The sequence below is a fragment of the Doryrhamphus excisus genome, linkage group LG1, assembly GCF_037039965.1.
Source record: "Doryrhamphus excisus strain RoL-2023G ecotype Guam linkage group LG1, RoL_Dexc_Guam_v1.1, whole genome shotgun sequence".
NCBI lineage: Eukaryota > Metazoa > Chordata > Actinopteri > Syngnathiformes > Syngnathidae > Doryrhamphus > Doryrhamphus excisus.
Genome location: NC_136357.1, coordinates 3708526 through 3723888, shown reverse-complemented (window position 1 = coordinate 3723888; position 15363 = coordinate 3708526). Strand labels below are relative to the sequence as shown.

The 15363-nt window shown below is 40.4% G+C and overlaps 3 protein-coding genes across 3 annotated transcripts in view; all 3 read right to left on the bottom strand.

Moving 5' to 3' along the window:
• unc45a (unc-45 myosin chaperone A) overlaps nucleotides 1–15363 on the bottom strand; it is a 65571-nt gene that overhangs the window by 29623 nt on the left and 20585 nt on the right. The gene's annotated exons all lie outside the window — the stretch shown is intronic.
• Nucleotides 5901–12353, bottom strand: rhcgb (Rh family, C glycoprotein b). Its single transcript, XM_078794119.1, has 11 exons — nucleotides 12078–12353; nucleotides 9663–9855; nucleotides 9316–9466; nucleotides 9099–9246; nucleotides 8853–9019; nucleotides 8644–8781; nucleotides 7721–7857; nucleotides 7514–7638; nucleotides 7373–7446; nucleotides 6936–7003; nucleotides 5901–6320 (listed from the first exon to the last, which is right to left on the bottom strand). The coding sequence occupies exons 1-11, from the start codon at nucleotides 12298–12300 to the stop codon at nucleotides 6287–6289; spliced, it is 1458 nt and encodes a 485-aa protein (XP_078650245.1). The 5' UTR covers nucleotides 12301–12353; the 3' UTR covers nucleotides 5901–6286.
• Nucleotides 13925–15303, bottom strand: gdpgp1 (GDP-D-glucose phosphorylase 1). Its single transcript, XM_078794081.1, has one exon. The coding sequence runs from the start codon at nucleotides 15031–15033 to the stop codon at nucleotides 13960–13962; it is 1074 nt and encodes a 357-aa protein (XP_078650207.1). The 5' UTR covers nucleotides 15034–15303; the 3' UTR covers nucleotides 13925–13959.

Here is a 15363-nt window from a genome sequence, read left to right as displayed (position 1 = left end):
TGGCCAGATTACTATGTATAACGTTCAATCTTTCAATATTTTTTGACTAATAATAGGTCATAGTCAATCACAAAAGTAGTGAGTGACAACTGTATAGTCATGATGAACAAATTAAAAGCAAAATAATGAAATCATTCAATGATTTTGAGTAAGCAAAATGCATCGGTATTTGGTATCAGATTGATACCAAAATTTGCATTGTACAGTGTATAAGTTCCATTTATTGTGCAAAAAGTATCCTACATTAAATAGCCTAAAACAATATGGGACCTCAAAATGATATCTGTTATGCTGTGGATAAAAAGTACAAATATGAACATGTATTTATCATGAAATGAACCCGACTGAGAAGACTATGCTAGCTCAAACGGCTTCAGCATCACTGCACACAAATTGCTGTCAGTGCTAATATAACACGGTGCACCGTGTTAACATTTTAGCTGATTCCCTGAATATGCAATATTATATGCAATTTTGACCCTTTTTGCCATCATTTTGATGCCTCCACAGGAATTCCAAAGCACATTCCAACACGTTGCTTTTGGGTGATTTATCATTCAGTATTTATATGGACACAGGGGACTCGAACCGTGTCTGATGTGTGACTGCTGTGTTAGCCTTTGACCCCAGACTGTCTGGAGGGGCCACGGTAACAGAGAGTCAAGGTCAAGGGGAAGGGGGTGAGGGGATGGTGATGGGCGGCATGTGATGAGTGGAAGGCTTCTCTGTCTGGGAGTGCAGAAGCCAGACAGTCCCAGGCATCTATGTGAGGCCAGGCGGGGTCCTTACGTGGACCCCTTTACATCCAAACCCTACATTATGTCTGCTGCGGAGGCCTGGAGGGGGAGCTGGTGTCTGGAGACAACACAAAGACTCGCTAATCCTTGACATGCAAGTAAACACAATACGCTCTGATTTAACATTGCCTTTGTGTCTCTCAGTCGGACATTTAACACCCCTTCCTGATCATATGACATATATAGGCTTTTATATGTAATATATTACATATTACAAAGATGTTTTGTTAGTGATATCGAATAACTTCATGCTACATTTTGTACAGCATTATCAATATGAATGCATTCAATATTTGACCAAGATCAGAAATTCACGTTCAATACTGAGGCTTAATTATCAACGTTTCAATTCAGTCAACAATTATGGCCTATATAAGTTCATGTGTTGGAATTACATGACATATTTTTATATTTTTAATTCCCGGGGAGGCACAAAATAAATAATTCAGCTGCAATAGTATGACCAAAGCTTCCATAAAGAACATAGAAAAGATGTATCAAAAAGTTGGATAATAGCACCTTTAACAATTTTTGTATTGAAACTCTCCACCACTCACATATCATTTTCCTCAAACAAATAATCTCACAAAACATAATTGTTTAATAATAATTGGACAATAATCTAAATATTGACAACTTACAAAAAATAGTAGTAGTTTACAGAACTAGGACTTTGCTCCATATACAGTACTGTAGTGCAGTCAGGCTATAGCTTATACTTGACTTCCAAACACTCTTTTACAGAGACATACATATACAAACACACACAAAACCCTCTTTTACACACACTTTGTCAAACTTTTATTGCCTTCTCATTGAGCGCTGTGTATACGTTTGCTCATTTCCGCCTTTGTCACATTAACACAAGCCCCCAAATAGCCGTCTTCTGCCATGCGAGCCGGTGGTTTGTAACCCAAATTTTAGCTTGCAGTTCAAAGCAAAATAAACAGCAGAGAGACGGCTCGTATCTGCAAAAGTTGGGACACTCTTATTCCAAGGTACTGGATAAATGACAATAAAAATAATACCTCCAGTACTTCCTCTCTGGTATTGGAGATTCGATGTACTCAAATCACACAGATGGATATAAATTTAGATGGTCATGTCGAGAGCAATCTGTCAGGGATTTCAAGCTAAACCTACCATTCAAAATACTTTTTTATTTGTCCATTTCGGCCTAATATTTGTTTCTGCTTGTCTGCATTGTCTCAAACTATGGTGTGGGCAGAGAAATAAATTATATAAAATTATATATTTCTATATATACTACTGTGTTTAGTATCTATATTTTACTAAACGTGAAATATTTAGAAAAGAAAATCTAAAATATTTCACATAACAATATGTATCCATTTATTCCATAGAAATTATTAAAAAAAAACTTTTCTCTGCAATTATAAATGCTTTCTAATTTAACAGTAAACATCTGCTTATACAAAAAGTCCATAGTGAATTGCACACTGCTACTTTTATATTTACATACATAACTCCATCATATATACCGCCTGCTCACACGGCATAACTCACCGGAACTACACACACACACACACACACACTCTCAGATATAATGTCACCCCCCTCAGACCTCCCGGGTGATCTGCAGCGGAGCGTGTAGCCACCTGTCAATCACTTCTTCACGGCCGCCTTAAGAGAGACATTTGGTCTGGGACAACAGCAGCCCGTCCCTCCCCATACATTCTGGCACCCCTAGCAACCACGGCTGGATGACTGAGAGGCTTTGTCCCTTCACAACAGGAGTGCACCATTGAACCCAGACGGCCGTAGCAACCAGAATTAGAGGGTGCCAAAAAGGGGTGTTTTCTAAGAAACAGGGGGGGTGAAAGCCCTGTTCTTGTCCGTACGTCTGGGATTCATATGATAGGTCTGAATGGAACCCCCCTCCACCCTCTTCCTTTTAAACGCTGGTGTAACGGAGCGTATGAAGAGGCTAGCGGCGACGGAATAGGATCATGCTTAATCTGCAGTTCCTCTCCGCTGTGGTCTGATAGGGACACTTAAACAGTCTGTGTGTGTCGGTACTGACAAGGGGAGATACCTGGGGCAAACACAGGTGGGAGGTACATTGATGGCAAACATAAGCTGCACATTATGTGTGCTGATCCCCCGTGGAGAAAGCAAAAGGCCTTAAATAGTTTATGAACACTTTTATGGACTTGCAGACGCTTTCAGTCAGGCCTTTTACTGCGCTCTTTATTAGAGTTAGAACATGGATCCCTGACTGCATTGCTGCTGTTACACAGTGTTACTGTAACATCTATTCAAGGATGTTTCTCAAATGAAATTGGGGCCCGGTGGTTGGGGGCACCTGCCCTACAGCATGCTGTTCTATACGTTTGAAAATACTTAAACAATGTCACTTTAATAGAATTGTCTTCTTTATTTTATAATGTAAGATTGTCTACAGCAGGGGTCTCAAACACGCGGCCCGCGGGCCAAATGTGGCCCGCAGGACACTAGTTTGAGGCCCCCGCCTTGATATGAAAGTTTAATGTTAGTGCGGCCCGCGCAAGTTTGATATGGATGCTGTATGGTATCATGTACCCAGAAAAAATTATTACGTTTGATTAATGTTCATGTTAAAGGTTAAATAACTGTTAATAGTTATCCTCCCTATCCGTGTGGAAGTGGTAAGTTTTTGGCTATTTAAGTTTAAAGGAAATAACTTGAAGGCTACCGTTTAGGTCGCTAGCTCTCTAGTTTGTGAGTTGGCATGTATCTCAAGACCCTGCAGTTGCACAATATGTTGTAAATAAAAAGAGTACCAGCTGAGCATGCGCTGAAAGAACGCACCCTGACAACTTTCCGGTACAAGATACCTCAATCGGATTGGGGAAAGGAATATTCCACCCCTGTGAATCCGATTATATATTCATTCAGATTGGCACTTTTCTTTCGGAATGAGGTGTATACAAAGGTTAGATTCTTTCCAAATAACTCGAATGGAATTGGAATATTTGGGTCCATGTAAACGTGGCTAATGTTACTAGCATGACAAGGAGATCCCACCTGAGATGTTTTCCACATGGCATAGTGGAGGGGACGCCATCATGATCTTGGGTGCTGTTTCCTTCAATGGAACAGTGGAGCTTCATGTTGTGCAGGGGTGTCAAACGGTAGTTGGCTATGTGGAGATGTTGCAAGGGGCATCCTTTATGACCGAAGTCCCTCGTCTGTGTGGTAATGACTGGATTTTTCAACAAAACAATGTTGCAGTTCACAATGTCTGACATAGGACTTCTTCCAGAGGAATCACATCACAGTGTGTTCTCCTGATCTAAATCTAATTGATAATAAATCAGTTTTCTGGGACATACTGGTGTAAAATTTTAAACAGTACAACCAGGTCCGATCCCACGACCCCCCAGGTTGTATTTCAGCCTTTCTGTACATTTCATAGCCATGTGCAAAGGATTACAAACTAATGTGAACCTGCAGACACCATCACTGGCACGCAGCGTAAACACACTTTCCCCCAGCATGTTCTTTATCATTAATGAGCTCTGTGGCCCCCTGTTTAGAAGTATGTTTTGTGTACTTCCCATTATGGGGTCCTTGTTCTGCTCCCTTTTTTCCACTATACCCCCCACATGTCAATCAAACATCATGACTGAGCCTGGATGATAGGCAGTCTGCAATGAAAGCCAACTAGTTCTCAGTGGCCCCTCAGTGTTCTCATTCTCACCTTAAGTTCTTAGCTGCCCAAAGCTCCCAAACCCTGCTTACGTCTATCTGAATTTGTCAGTTAAATGTGTAAGACAGATCCAGTTTGCAACTCTGCCTTGCAAACTGAGGACTGATACCATGTAAACGTTGCCCTGATTTAGTTCTGCAGATGTCCTTCAAGCAAGTGGGGAATAAACATCAAGTCAAGTTAGATTGGGAAGTTGCTGTCCAATAAGAAAGGGCTTGTGTGTGTGTGTGTGTGTGTTGAGGTGGTGGGTGGTATCCAGAGCAATGTGGGAGCCGTTCCTCCCAGCAGGGCTGCGTCGCTTTTAATTGAAGTGCTTGTGGCATCATTACCTCCTTTACTCAAACATGTCCCTGAAGACAAAAGAGCGACCATCAAGCTGCAAGCCTACTTTTGTTTAGCAGGCAACTGGATGTGGAGATAAACTCCTTTCTGCTTCTCATCTGTGGGAAACTGTTGTCCTACCAGGAGTTGTTAGCATCACCCAAAGAAATACCCACAATATAACCCTTTTCAAAATAAACCTCTAAAAACACAACAAAACCTAAACATTTGGCATGTACATCAGTGTATTTTTGGTACATCATTGCAGGCCCTTAAGGTAAATTGAATAGATTTCAGTGCAGTGCAATGCATTCAACTCACACGTGGTGGAGCATGAACCTTGACCTTGATCACTTCCACTGACCACTGATCTTTTGACCTGAGGACACAATGATGAGACCAGTGTGTGCTTGGGTCATGACTGTCTCCTGGGATCAATAATGGCGGAACTATTCTCCGTCTGACCGCTGCAGGAAAACCTTGGTGGAGGTCTTTTCAATGAGGGAACTATGCTTATTTTTGTATATAATCACCCAGTTTAATAAGGGCATTTACTTCAATACCATTTCCATTAACTGGACACTTCCTTAGATACACATCTATAAAGATAATAATGTTCACTATTGATTAAATCTGAATGTGGCCAATAAGTAAGTGCCTTTTGCGTATTATGCAATTATACCTTTACAATTCTGTTAATTACTTTTATGGACAGAATATCTCTGCAAAGCCAGGGCATTGAGGGGTTCTGGTTTGGTGGCCCCAGGATTGGGTGTCTGCTTTTTGCAGATGATGTGGTGCTGTTGGCTTCATCGAACCAGGAAGCAGCTGGGATGAAAATCAGCACCTCCAAGCCCGAGTCCGTAGTTCTTGCCCGGGTGGTGACTGGGTTCTCCCTTTAGCGATGAGAAGCACTGTCATCCAGGAGAAACTTGGAGTAGAACAGCTGCCTCCCTGGGGAAGTGTTCAGGGCATGTCCGATCCGTAGGAGGCTTCAGGGACGACCCACGACAAGTTGGAGAGACTATGTCCATGATAGACTGTTTTCTATAATATATGGATACCTTACAAATATTTTATTTACAATTTACATACTCTTCAAATACAATCTTTCCACATGTGAATATTTTTATAAATGATTCCTTTTCAAATGGAAAGAAATGTCCCCATGACAGCACACAAAACATTTTTAGTTTTGATATCATACATCCAACAGTATGAGGTAAAAAGAACGATTTTGATTAATTCTATTTTGCTTTCGTTTTAGCTTTCCTTTGTCAACACAAACACACACACAATGCACCAAAACAGGATGAAAATCATCAAATCACAAGAAAATGAAAAATGACTGAGCAAATAATTTACATTAGCCACAGCAGTTCTGGCTTATCAAACTAGAAAGAGAACAAAAAGATACCAGCACAGGAAAGGAACCCTCCACGATCCGAAGGCCGGGTCAGTTCTGCTCCAATGTGAAATTTGACTCTGTTCTGTAATCCAAAAAATTCATAATAAAATGATACTGAATAAACAAGCAACATAACATAATATTTACATATCTGAGTATGTTGTCATCTTCAGTGACAAAAACACACATGTTAACATGTGTTAACAGCAGATGTGTGTGGGCAAAAAAACAAACATCAAGCAGTAACTATTTATAGCCTCAACATGTGATCAGCTTGGATTTTTAAATATTAAAATGCATGCTTTTTATTGAACCAGTGCTGCCACCAAGAGGATCATAAATAAAACAGTAACACTGTTTTTGCTTTGATACACTATAGTAGTTTTCAAATAAAATAGTAATATTTTTATTTATTAATAGTAATATTTAGTAATATTTTTATATTTATAAAAAAAGTAATATTAAAATTGAACCTATTAAAACAGGAAGTCGCTGGAAAAGAAGGGCGGATGACGGTGTTCACACTTCGCCAAACAAACAGTACGAGTGAAGCAAGGGCAACAGAGGGTTGAACTGATGCAAACATCTGATATCAGATATTGGAATGGCATTTGGCAAGTTTAATATGATGTTTTAGTGGATCTCAATGACTCGGCAATGGCTTTTTAATGGCAGTAAACACAAAATAAACACTTACACGTCTTTGTTCAACATGTGGTTGTTGTACTGCAGTACGGGTGGTATACTTTCCTCATCTTCAGGCACCTACAAACAATAAAAAAAAATATTATTTAAGGATATGATGATCAAATACTATTTGTGCTCGCAAAGTAAGAAAACAGACAATTTTTTTTGTGAAGTTGAGTAGTGATGGACTATCATGGAATTCGGTCATGAACACAGCACATTAGCTTGAACGATACAAAGTTTCCATTGTTTTGACAACAATACATAACCACAACTGATTACATAACTCCAATCTGATTACACCTCAGCTGCAGGTACAATTGCCGTGATTGACTCCCTGCTGCAGACACGTACAAATCATTCTAAAAGAGGATTTTCACCGACGATGGACAAGATGTCCTGAGAACTTGGATCGTAAGACATGTCATGACTTGTGTAGCCACTAACCTCCCAGTAGACTTCATCGTCAAAGCAGTTGTCATCAGCCGGATCCCCCCAGATTGGTAACCGTAAAATAAAACCTGCAACGCATGCAAAGACATTCTAAATGTGCACAAAAACCAAGCACTGCGCCACGTGTCCACGTACCAACCATGATGCCTCCACCTACGCCAAAGCAGACGGCCACACAGACTCCCGCAGCCTGGTGACCTCCCTGCCTTGTGGGTATCATGTTTTTAAAATCACCTTCAAAGTCGAAGGTGTTACTGAGTCTACAATGGAAAAAGTGAACTCACATTACTACTTAAATTTAAAACCCCATGATCAAATTTCCTGTTTTTACTCTTCACTTACCCTTCTTTACCATAAACGGACTCGGATGCAGCGGCGGCAGTAATGGCTCCCACAATTCCCCCAATCAGACCTGGCATGGCGTGGAGGTTGTGGATTCCACACGTGTCCTGGATCTTCAAGTGCTTCTCCATAAATGGCTGCGACAGAAGCGTTACTTCAGGACTGCACTACCAAATACTACAGTGGTATGAAAAAGTATCTGAACCTTTTGGAATTTCTCACATTTCTGCATAAAATCACCATCAAATGTGATCTGATCTTTGTCAAAATCACACAGATGAAAAAAACAGTGTCTGCTTTAACTAAAACCACCCAAACATTTATAGGATTTCATATTTTAATATTTAGGTTTGATGGTGATTTTATGCAGAAATGTGTGAGACTTTTTCATACCACTGTAAATACAATCAGGGGTCAAATAAGTACAAATGATGATAAATGTATTGACTGGGCTGAGTGGAGATGAAAAATTTATAAATGGCTGTGACAGAAGCGTTACTTCAGGACTGGACTACCAAATACTACAGTGGTATGAAAAAGTATCTGGACCTTTTGGAATTTCTCATATTTCTGCATAAAATCACCATCAAATGTGATCTGATCTTTGTCAAAATCACACAGATGAAAAAAACAGTGTCTGCTTTAACTAAAACCACCCAAACATTTATAGGGTTTCATATTTTAATATTTAGGTTTGATGGTGATTTTATGCAGAAATGTGTGAGACTTTTTCATACCACTGTAAATACAATCAGGGGTAAAATAAGTACAAATGATAAATGTATTGACTGGGCTGAGTGGAGATGAAACATTTTATAATAACTTGTTTGACACCAGGAACATCCCCAAATTTACAACCCAACAAATAATCCCACAATCCATAATTTTACTGTGCATCCTAAGACTTTTAATATGAATAATACCGTGATGAAGATATAACCCATTGTGGAGATGACACCACAGCAGAACCCAACGATGAGAGACCCATAAGGCATCAGCATGAACTCTGCTGCAGTGCCGACTGCAACACCTCCGGCAAGAGTGGAGTTTTGAATATGAACCTGTGAAGCACAAGAAGACACTTCAACACACATTTAAAAATTAATTTCCTTTCTTTCTCAGTGGCTGTTACCATGTCAAGTTTTCCATGCTTCTGGAAGAGGCTTGAGATGGCTATAGTAGTGAGCACTGTTGACGCTAAAGCCAGGTAGGTGTTGATGGCGGCTCGGTGCTGCCCATCTCCATGATCGGTGATCGCTGAATTGAAACTGGGCCAGAACATCCAAAGAAAAAGTGTGCCTACCCATAAAAGCAGCAGACAGAGAATCTAAATATAAATATAGAGAATCTAAACAGTGCAGCTTTATCTCATACCTACCAATCATAGCAAAAACATCCGAGTGGTAGACCGAGCCCTGCAGACGACTGCTCTGGTCCAGGTTCGGTCGATAGAGCATCCATGAAATGGCAAGGCCGTAATAAGCACCAAATATGTGAATCACCATAGAGCCTCCTGCATCTCGAGCCTATTGACGAGTGATATTTAAATTAGCAATTGTACTTATATGCATACATTATATATGAGTACAACTTACATGTATGACACTGAGAATGATATATTCATCCACGGCAAACAACGTGATGCCAAACAGAGTCAAAACCATTAGCTGAACTGGGCTGACTTTACCCAGCACAGCTCCATAAGCGATCAAGCAGCCCGCCACACAGAAATCTGCATTAATTAAGCTTTAAGAAAAAAAAAAGTTGTATATTTGAGTAAATCATATTTTTTTGAAAGAATACAGTTAATACATGCTGGCAGAAACATATCCCATGAAACAGGTTTCATTGTGATAACAAAGTAAATACTGGTAGGGGTCACATGTAAAAAAAAACTGTGTATTTACAAATACACTGAAGAGGAAGTCTGATTCATACTTACTTTTCAACCCCTATTTTGATCTTTCCATCAGTCCAGTCCAGGGAATGGAACCAGCCTTGCATGAGCAGTGCCCACTGGATGCCAAAAGCTGCGATGAGGAAGTTGAACCCCACGGCACCAAAGCTGTAGCGCTTGAGAAAAGTCATCAGAAAGCCAAAACCTACAAAGATCATCACATGGACATCCTGGAAACCTTAACCGAAGGTGATGCACGTCGTTGTTGGGACAGAGAGAGTGGTAGAAAGAGCTCAATTAGTGTGGTTAGTTTAAAAAGAACAAAAAACATATTAACCGTTAACAGTTGTTTGATAACTCTTCTTCAATGTCAGGCCCAACATTATTGTAAAATTTGCATCCATGTGAGAGTGTAAAGTTGGTCCACAGTTCCGTGACCATGACAAATCCGAGTTTAAACAACCCTCTCCAGAACTCCTGAATAGACTTCACCAGAAAAGCCAAGGATTGTGATCCCATGATAGATGGAACACACCCTTCCCTTCGATCGCTAAATAGCCACAGACCGCTTGGCCTGTTGCTTCCAGAGTCCCATGGGCCAAAAATGGCCCGATAGGACTCCTTATTCAGCTTGACGGCATCCCTCGCCGCTGATGTCCACACTGGGATAACCGCCACAACAAGCACCACAACTCCAATCAGAAGCATGGAACATGGCCCCACTAGGACTCTATGTCCTTTTACTCCTCGGAACGTGGTTGAAGTTCTCTAGAGTCGGTCCTTCTGGAACAAATTAATGATGCTAACCCGGGTTCCACTGTATAACCTACACCACTTGAAAAGATATTTATTATTGTCTTATTGGGTGATTATTCTAATTCAGAAGACTATCATTATTTCATTATAGAGATTTGTTTGATTTATGCCCCATTGAAAATGATAGATATTATTTTCAGCATAATGGCTGAATCTCTCCTATTCAAAATTGAGTGTGAGTGACAAAGTAAAGCTCTGACTGCTTAGGGTGTAGTTTGGCGCCATCTCTTGGTTTATTTGCATACATTTCTAGACCTTGAAAGAAAGACAACCTGCTTTCTCAGACATCTGGGGTTATATTGGGGTCAGTCCGGTTGTAGTCCTTTCTGTGCCATGACAGTTTTCTATTGCAATTAATAGTCAAATGTGCACCAGTGGCTAAGAGTAGCACACATTTCACTCGTCCAAAGTTAGAATAATTATCACAATAAAGACACAAATGTAATGAGACTCAAACTAATGCCCCTACAGTGCTTCTACAAAATGTATATAGAGTGCATATTTACGTTACGAACATTTTCCCAAAACTATGTGGATACCAGTATAACTCAGCGTCATTTACAAAACATGACCACACCCATCCCGCTGGCACAACATGTTTGTTTTCACTGTGAAACATTAGATGTCATTGTGACAAAAAACAAGCACCAGTGGATGTCAGCAACAGGTAGAACTATCATGTCATATCCATTAGGCTCGTCCTCATATGGGGGCATTTTTCTTTTGGTTCAACTCTCAACTCCCAAACACACTTGGAATTGTTTCTACAATAACAAAAATTGCTATAAGCCTATGGATATTTTTGGAATGGCTCATTTTTTTGCATAAATTGAATACAATACACATATAGGTACAATGATACAGTATCACCATATTGCAAAGTTTTCCGAGGCATTCAGAGTACGACAGATTCATAAATGTTGGCAAGTCTGCACTAAAATCGAAAGTCCTCCCCGCCTTTAACACCCCGCCTGATAGTTCACAGCGCCCCGCCCTGAGGGGTCCGTCCCACTATTTGAAAAGCACTGTTTTATGACATGATGTTAATGATGACAAGGAATTCTGGCCATAATAATAATATAATCACTGCTCTTCCACTTATGTGTATTATGTGGTCACATAATACTAAATAATAATGGAGTGTAAGTTTGTTTCCAATGGCCATAAGTCTAGAAAAAAATTTTTTTTCTTCCCCCCATGGAGCCCAGAATTCCTGGCAGCATCTCAGGATATAGCAATAATCGGGATGCACCAATAATCAATATCAATACACATCGCCTGCATGCTCAAACTCTATTATGCATTATATATGCTAGCACATAATATAATATAATAATCCTGAATATGTGTTAAACTTCAATGATCTTCAGCAACTTCTGAATACTGCTAAAATTTGGCCCACATTTAAAAAATGGTGTAGTTAGAACATGAACTTTATAATGTTGACAAATGAGGACCACCATGACATAAATACACAGATAATTCCATTCCATCCCATCCTGAAATGATTTGAAATGCATAGACAGTACATTACTACTACTACTATACTAAGTATATAATCTACATTGACATGAAAAATCCAACCCGACTAACACTGATTAAAAAATATATAAAGTTATAAAAAGAGTCAAGACCACCACTTACTTGGATATCTGAAGTAGAAGTCATTCTCAATGTCACTCGATATATTTTCAACTTTCCTGTGTTCTATCCAGTGTGGATCAGCCTCCTCATTATAACGAATAAAAACTCCAAACAATATGATCATGGCTGTTTGCCACACTATACACACCGCTGGAAGACTTAAACGAATATTTGTATTTTTGGGGCGGTCACAAAACTCTCTGAAGCTTTGAACGCAGCCCATTTTGGAGGTTTCGCTTTGTAGTGATACTTGATGTCCTCTTTAAAAAGTACCTGACCAGGTGAAAGACACAAGCATCATCAGCTCAAGTGAAGGAAAGATGAAGACACTCCCACAGTCACTCCCTCTACTGTACAGAAAACTCACACTACATATATGATAAATTCATAAATACATAACAGGTTGAGCAAATTACATACAGGATGAAGTAATATTTAAAAATGTATCAAAAGTTACACAAAAACAAAATACTGTATGTATAGCAACATGGAAAAGGAGACATACTGTAAGGAAATAGTCTCAGAAACCCCTCCTCTCATCACTGTGTGGTGTTGGAGGTTGCATGGGCGGGCGGGCGGGGGTTCTCATGACTTCTGCCCGAGTCAGACCCTGTGAAGCATTCACTGTAAACAACGTGTCCCACAAGACATTACAAAAGGTGCTTGACAGGTTTGACTCAGTCAATCATTACAGAACAGGGCTCAAGGTGAACACGTTGTGTCCACTAAAGGAAGGAACTTATTCGAGAAATCGACTCTAAGAGTCTCAAGCGTACGAGAGTGGGGAGTTAACTTATGGGAAGGATTGGGCAACAAAAACACTACAATTCTTACTTTTTTTACTACTGTGTAAGAACGTTTTTGTCGGTGCAGCAAATGGATGCTGAGGTGAAATGAACACGTCAGCTGATGAAAGCACACATCACTGCACCGGTTGTGCATTCAACAATGTGGTATGTCATTATAATGAGCGAACAAGAACATACGTATGCTCATCCTTTGCATGGGCATTGCTACCTTGGTAATTGGTACCTTTGGCAAATGATGAGGTCTTCAGGGATGATGAATTTTGTTTAAAATTGCTCTATATACTTAACCAATAGCTTTTTTTTGTGTTGTTCTGCTTGTTGGAGGCTGCACAGCGGATGAGTGGTTAGAGCGCAGCTAGGTGACCCGAGTTCAATTCCATCTTTGTGTGGATTTTGTAAGTTCTCCCCGTGCGTAAGTGGGTTTTCTCCGGGTACTCCGGTTTCCTCCCACATTCCAAAAACATGCTAGGTTAATTGGCGACTCCAAATGAAATCAGTATACAACTTGGTAGGGGTAGCTTGTTAACAGTTTTTGTCTTCTTGTGAAATATTTCCATGTGATCATTTTGCCTGCACGGTGGACGAGTGGTCAGCACGCAGGCCCCACAACTAGAAGACCCGAGTTTGATTCCACCCTCGGCCATCTCTGTGTGGAGTTTGCATGTTCTCCCCGTGAGTTTTCTCCGGTTTCCTCCCACATTCCAAAAACATGCTAGGTTAATTGGCGACTCCAAATTGTCCATAGGTATGAATGTGAGTGTGAATGGTTGTTTGTCTATATGTGCCCTGTAATTGGCTGGCGACCAGTCCAGGTATGTACCCCGCCTCTCGCCCGAAGACAGCTGGGATAGGCTCCAGCAGCCTCGTGAGGATAGGCGGTCAAAAATGAATGAATGAATGGTTGTTGGATGTCACATTGTCAATTTTAAGAGGGATGAAATGTATTATTGTTATCTCCTTAAAAGTTGTTCTTCAATTGAGAAACCGCACATATTTTATGAATTTAGTAATAATCAAACCTCTATAAGGATGTATAGATTTGTGTCATTTATTTATGTTACAAGCACATCACACTACAGTGTAGCTAAATGCTGAGTTAGCTGCTTTTCCAATTTAAGCATATCATCATTTGCTAGAAGATATTTCTGAATGGTTTCTATTACACACGACTCAGTAGAACGCTCATAGTCCCTCTTGTTCTTAAATGGTAAATGTCCAGCAAGCTCACAGAGAGCAACATTCAAAGCAGATTCCACTTTGGTACCGAAACAAGCTAGTCGTGGCCACACAGCAATCCGCACACCATTCCTCAATAAGCTGTCATCTCTTTCACTCTGAGTCCGACCGCAGGGTGAACAACCTCTGGTCATGAACAGGTTGTGAGCAACATTGACCTCCACGAGGAAGTCGGTGACATGACAGATTGCAGTTGCAACTTCATCCACTTTGTCTGATTCGGTGTAGAACAAAAACCCTGCGGGAAATCCCACTAAGGTGTAAAATCCCTTTTCGGGAATAAGTGGCCTGACTTGCATATATTCAATATTGAGCTTGTGTTTCAGGTAATATCCATGAAGGTGTAAATGGTTCACAGATGCAAAAGCTCCTAGACTGTTGAAGCCCACACGGAAGGCCGGGTCAGAGCTCAGCAGCACAGACTGAATCCCAACTTGGATGGCAAACTTTGTGAGCACCTGAGGAAAGCAGCGTGTTGGATCCGGAACAAAAAGACAATGTCCAAACTCCAAAGGACTGACATTCACTAACACAACTATCTTGCATGGTTGGTGATTACTTTCATGTTCTTCTTCAGTGTCCATCATCTCAAATATGATCTCATCTGGATTAATTAAATTGAAATTAAACTGTTTGGCGTTGAAGTCCTGCTTGATACTGAATATCTCCTGTGGTTTTCTTCTCTCTGTGCCTCTCTTGACATTCAACTGGGCCACAAAACCACAGGAACCAGGCAGGATACGGGTTTGCAGGTCCCCCAGATTGTAGCGGAACAGCCCTCTTTCCATTCTGTCAGTCCAGCCGGCTTGGATGGCTGCATCAAACCTTGATATCGTCCGAGGTGTGTCATCCAAATCGTAATACACATCCTTAACAAAGTCCTGGTTTCCATACACGAACTGGATTGGCATTGTTGATTATGGCAGTGAATGTTGAAAAATAAGAGGCATTCACATAAAAACAGCAGCTAGCGTCGTCGTCACAGTCTTGTAGTTAGTTCCTGTCGTACTAAAACACGTGGACAACAGGACAAAAAAACTAGTGTAAAATTACGTACCATATTAAAGGTGTATTAGGTAAAAATTACATCCCATATTAGATATGTATTTACACTGCAGAGTGAAGAGTTGAACAATTTTACTACTGTTTTACAGGCGCGAGTTACTTCCTACTCCGGTTCTTCTTCGTGGGTACTCGTATTTCCGGTTCGAGATTCCAAAATAAAGCAAGCTTTACGTCAT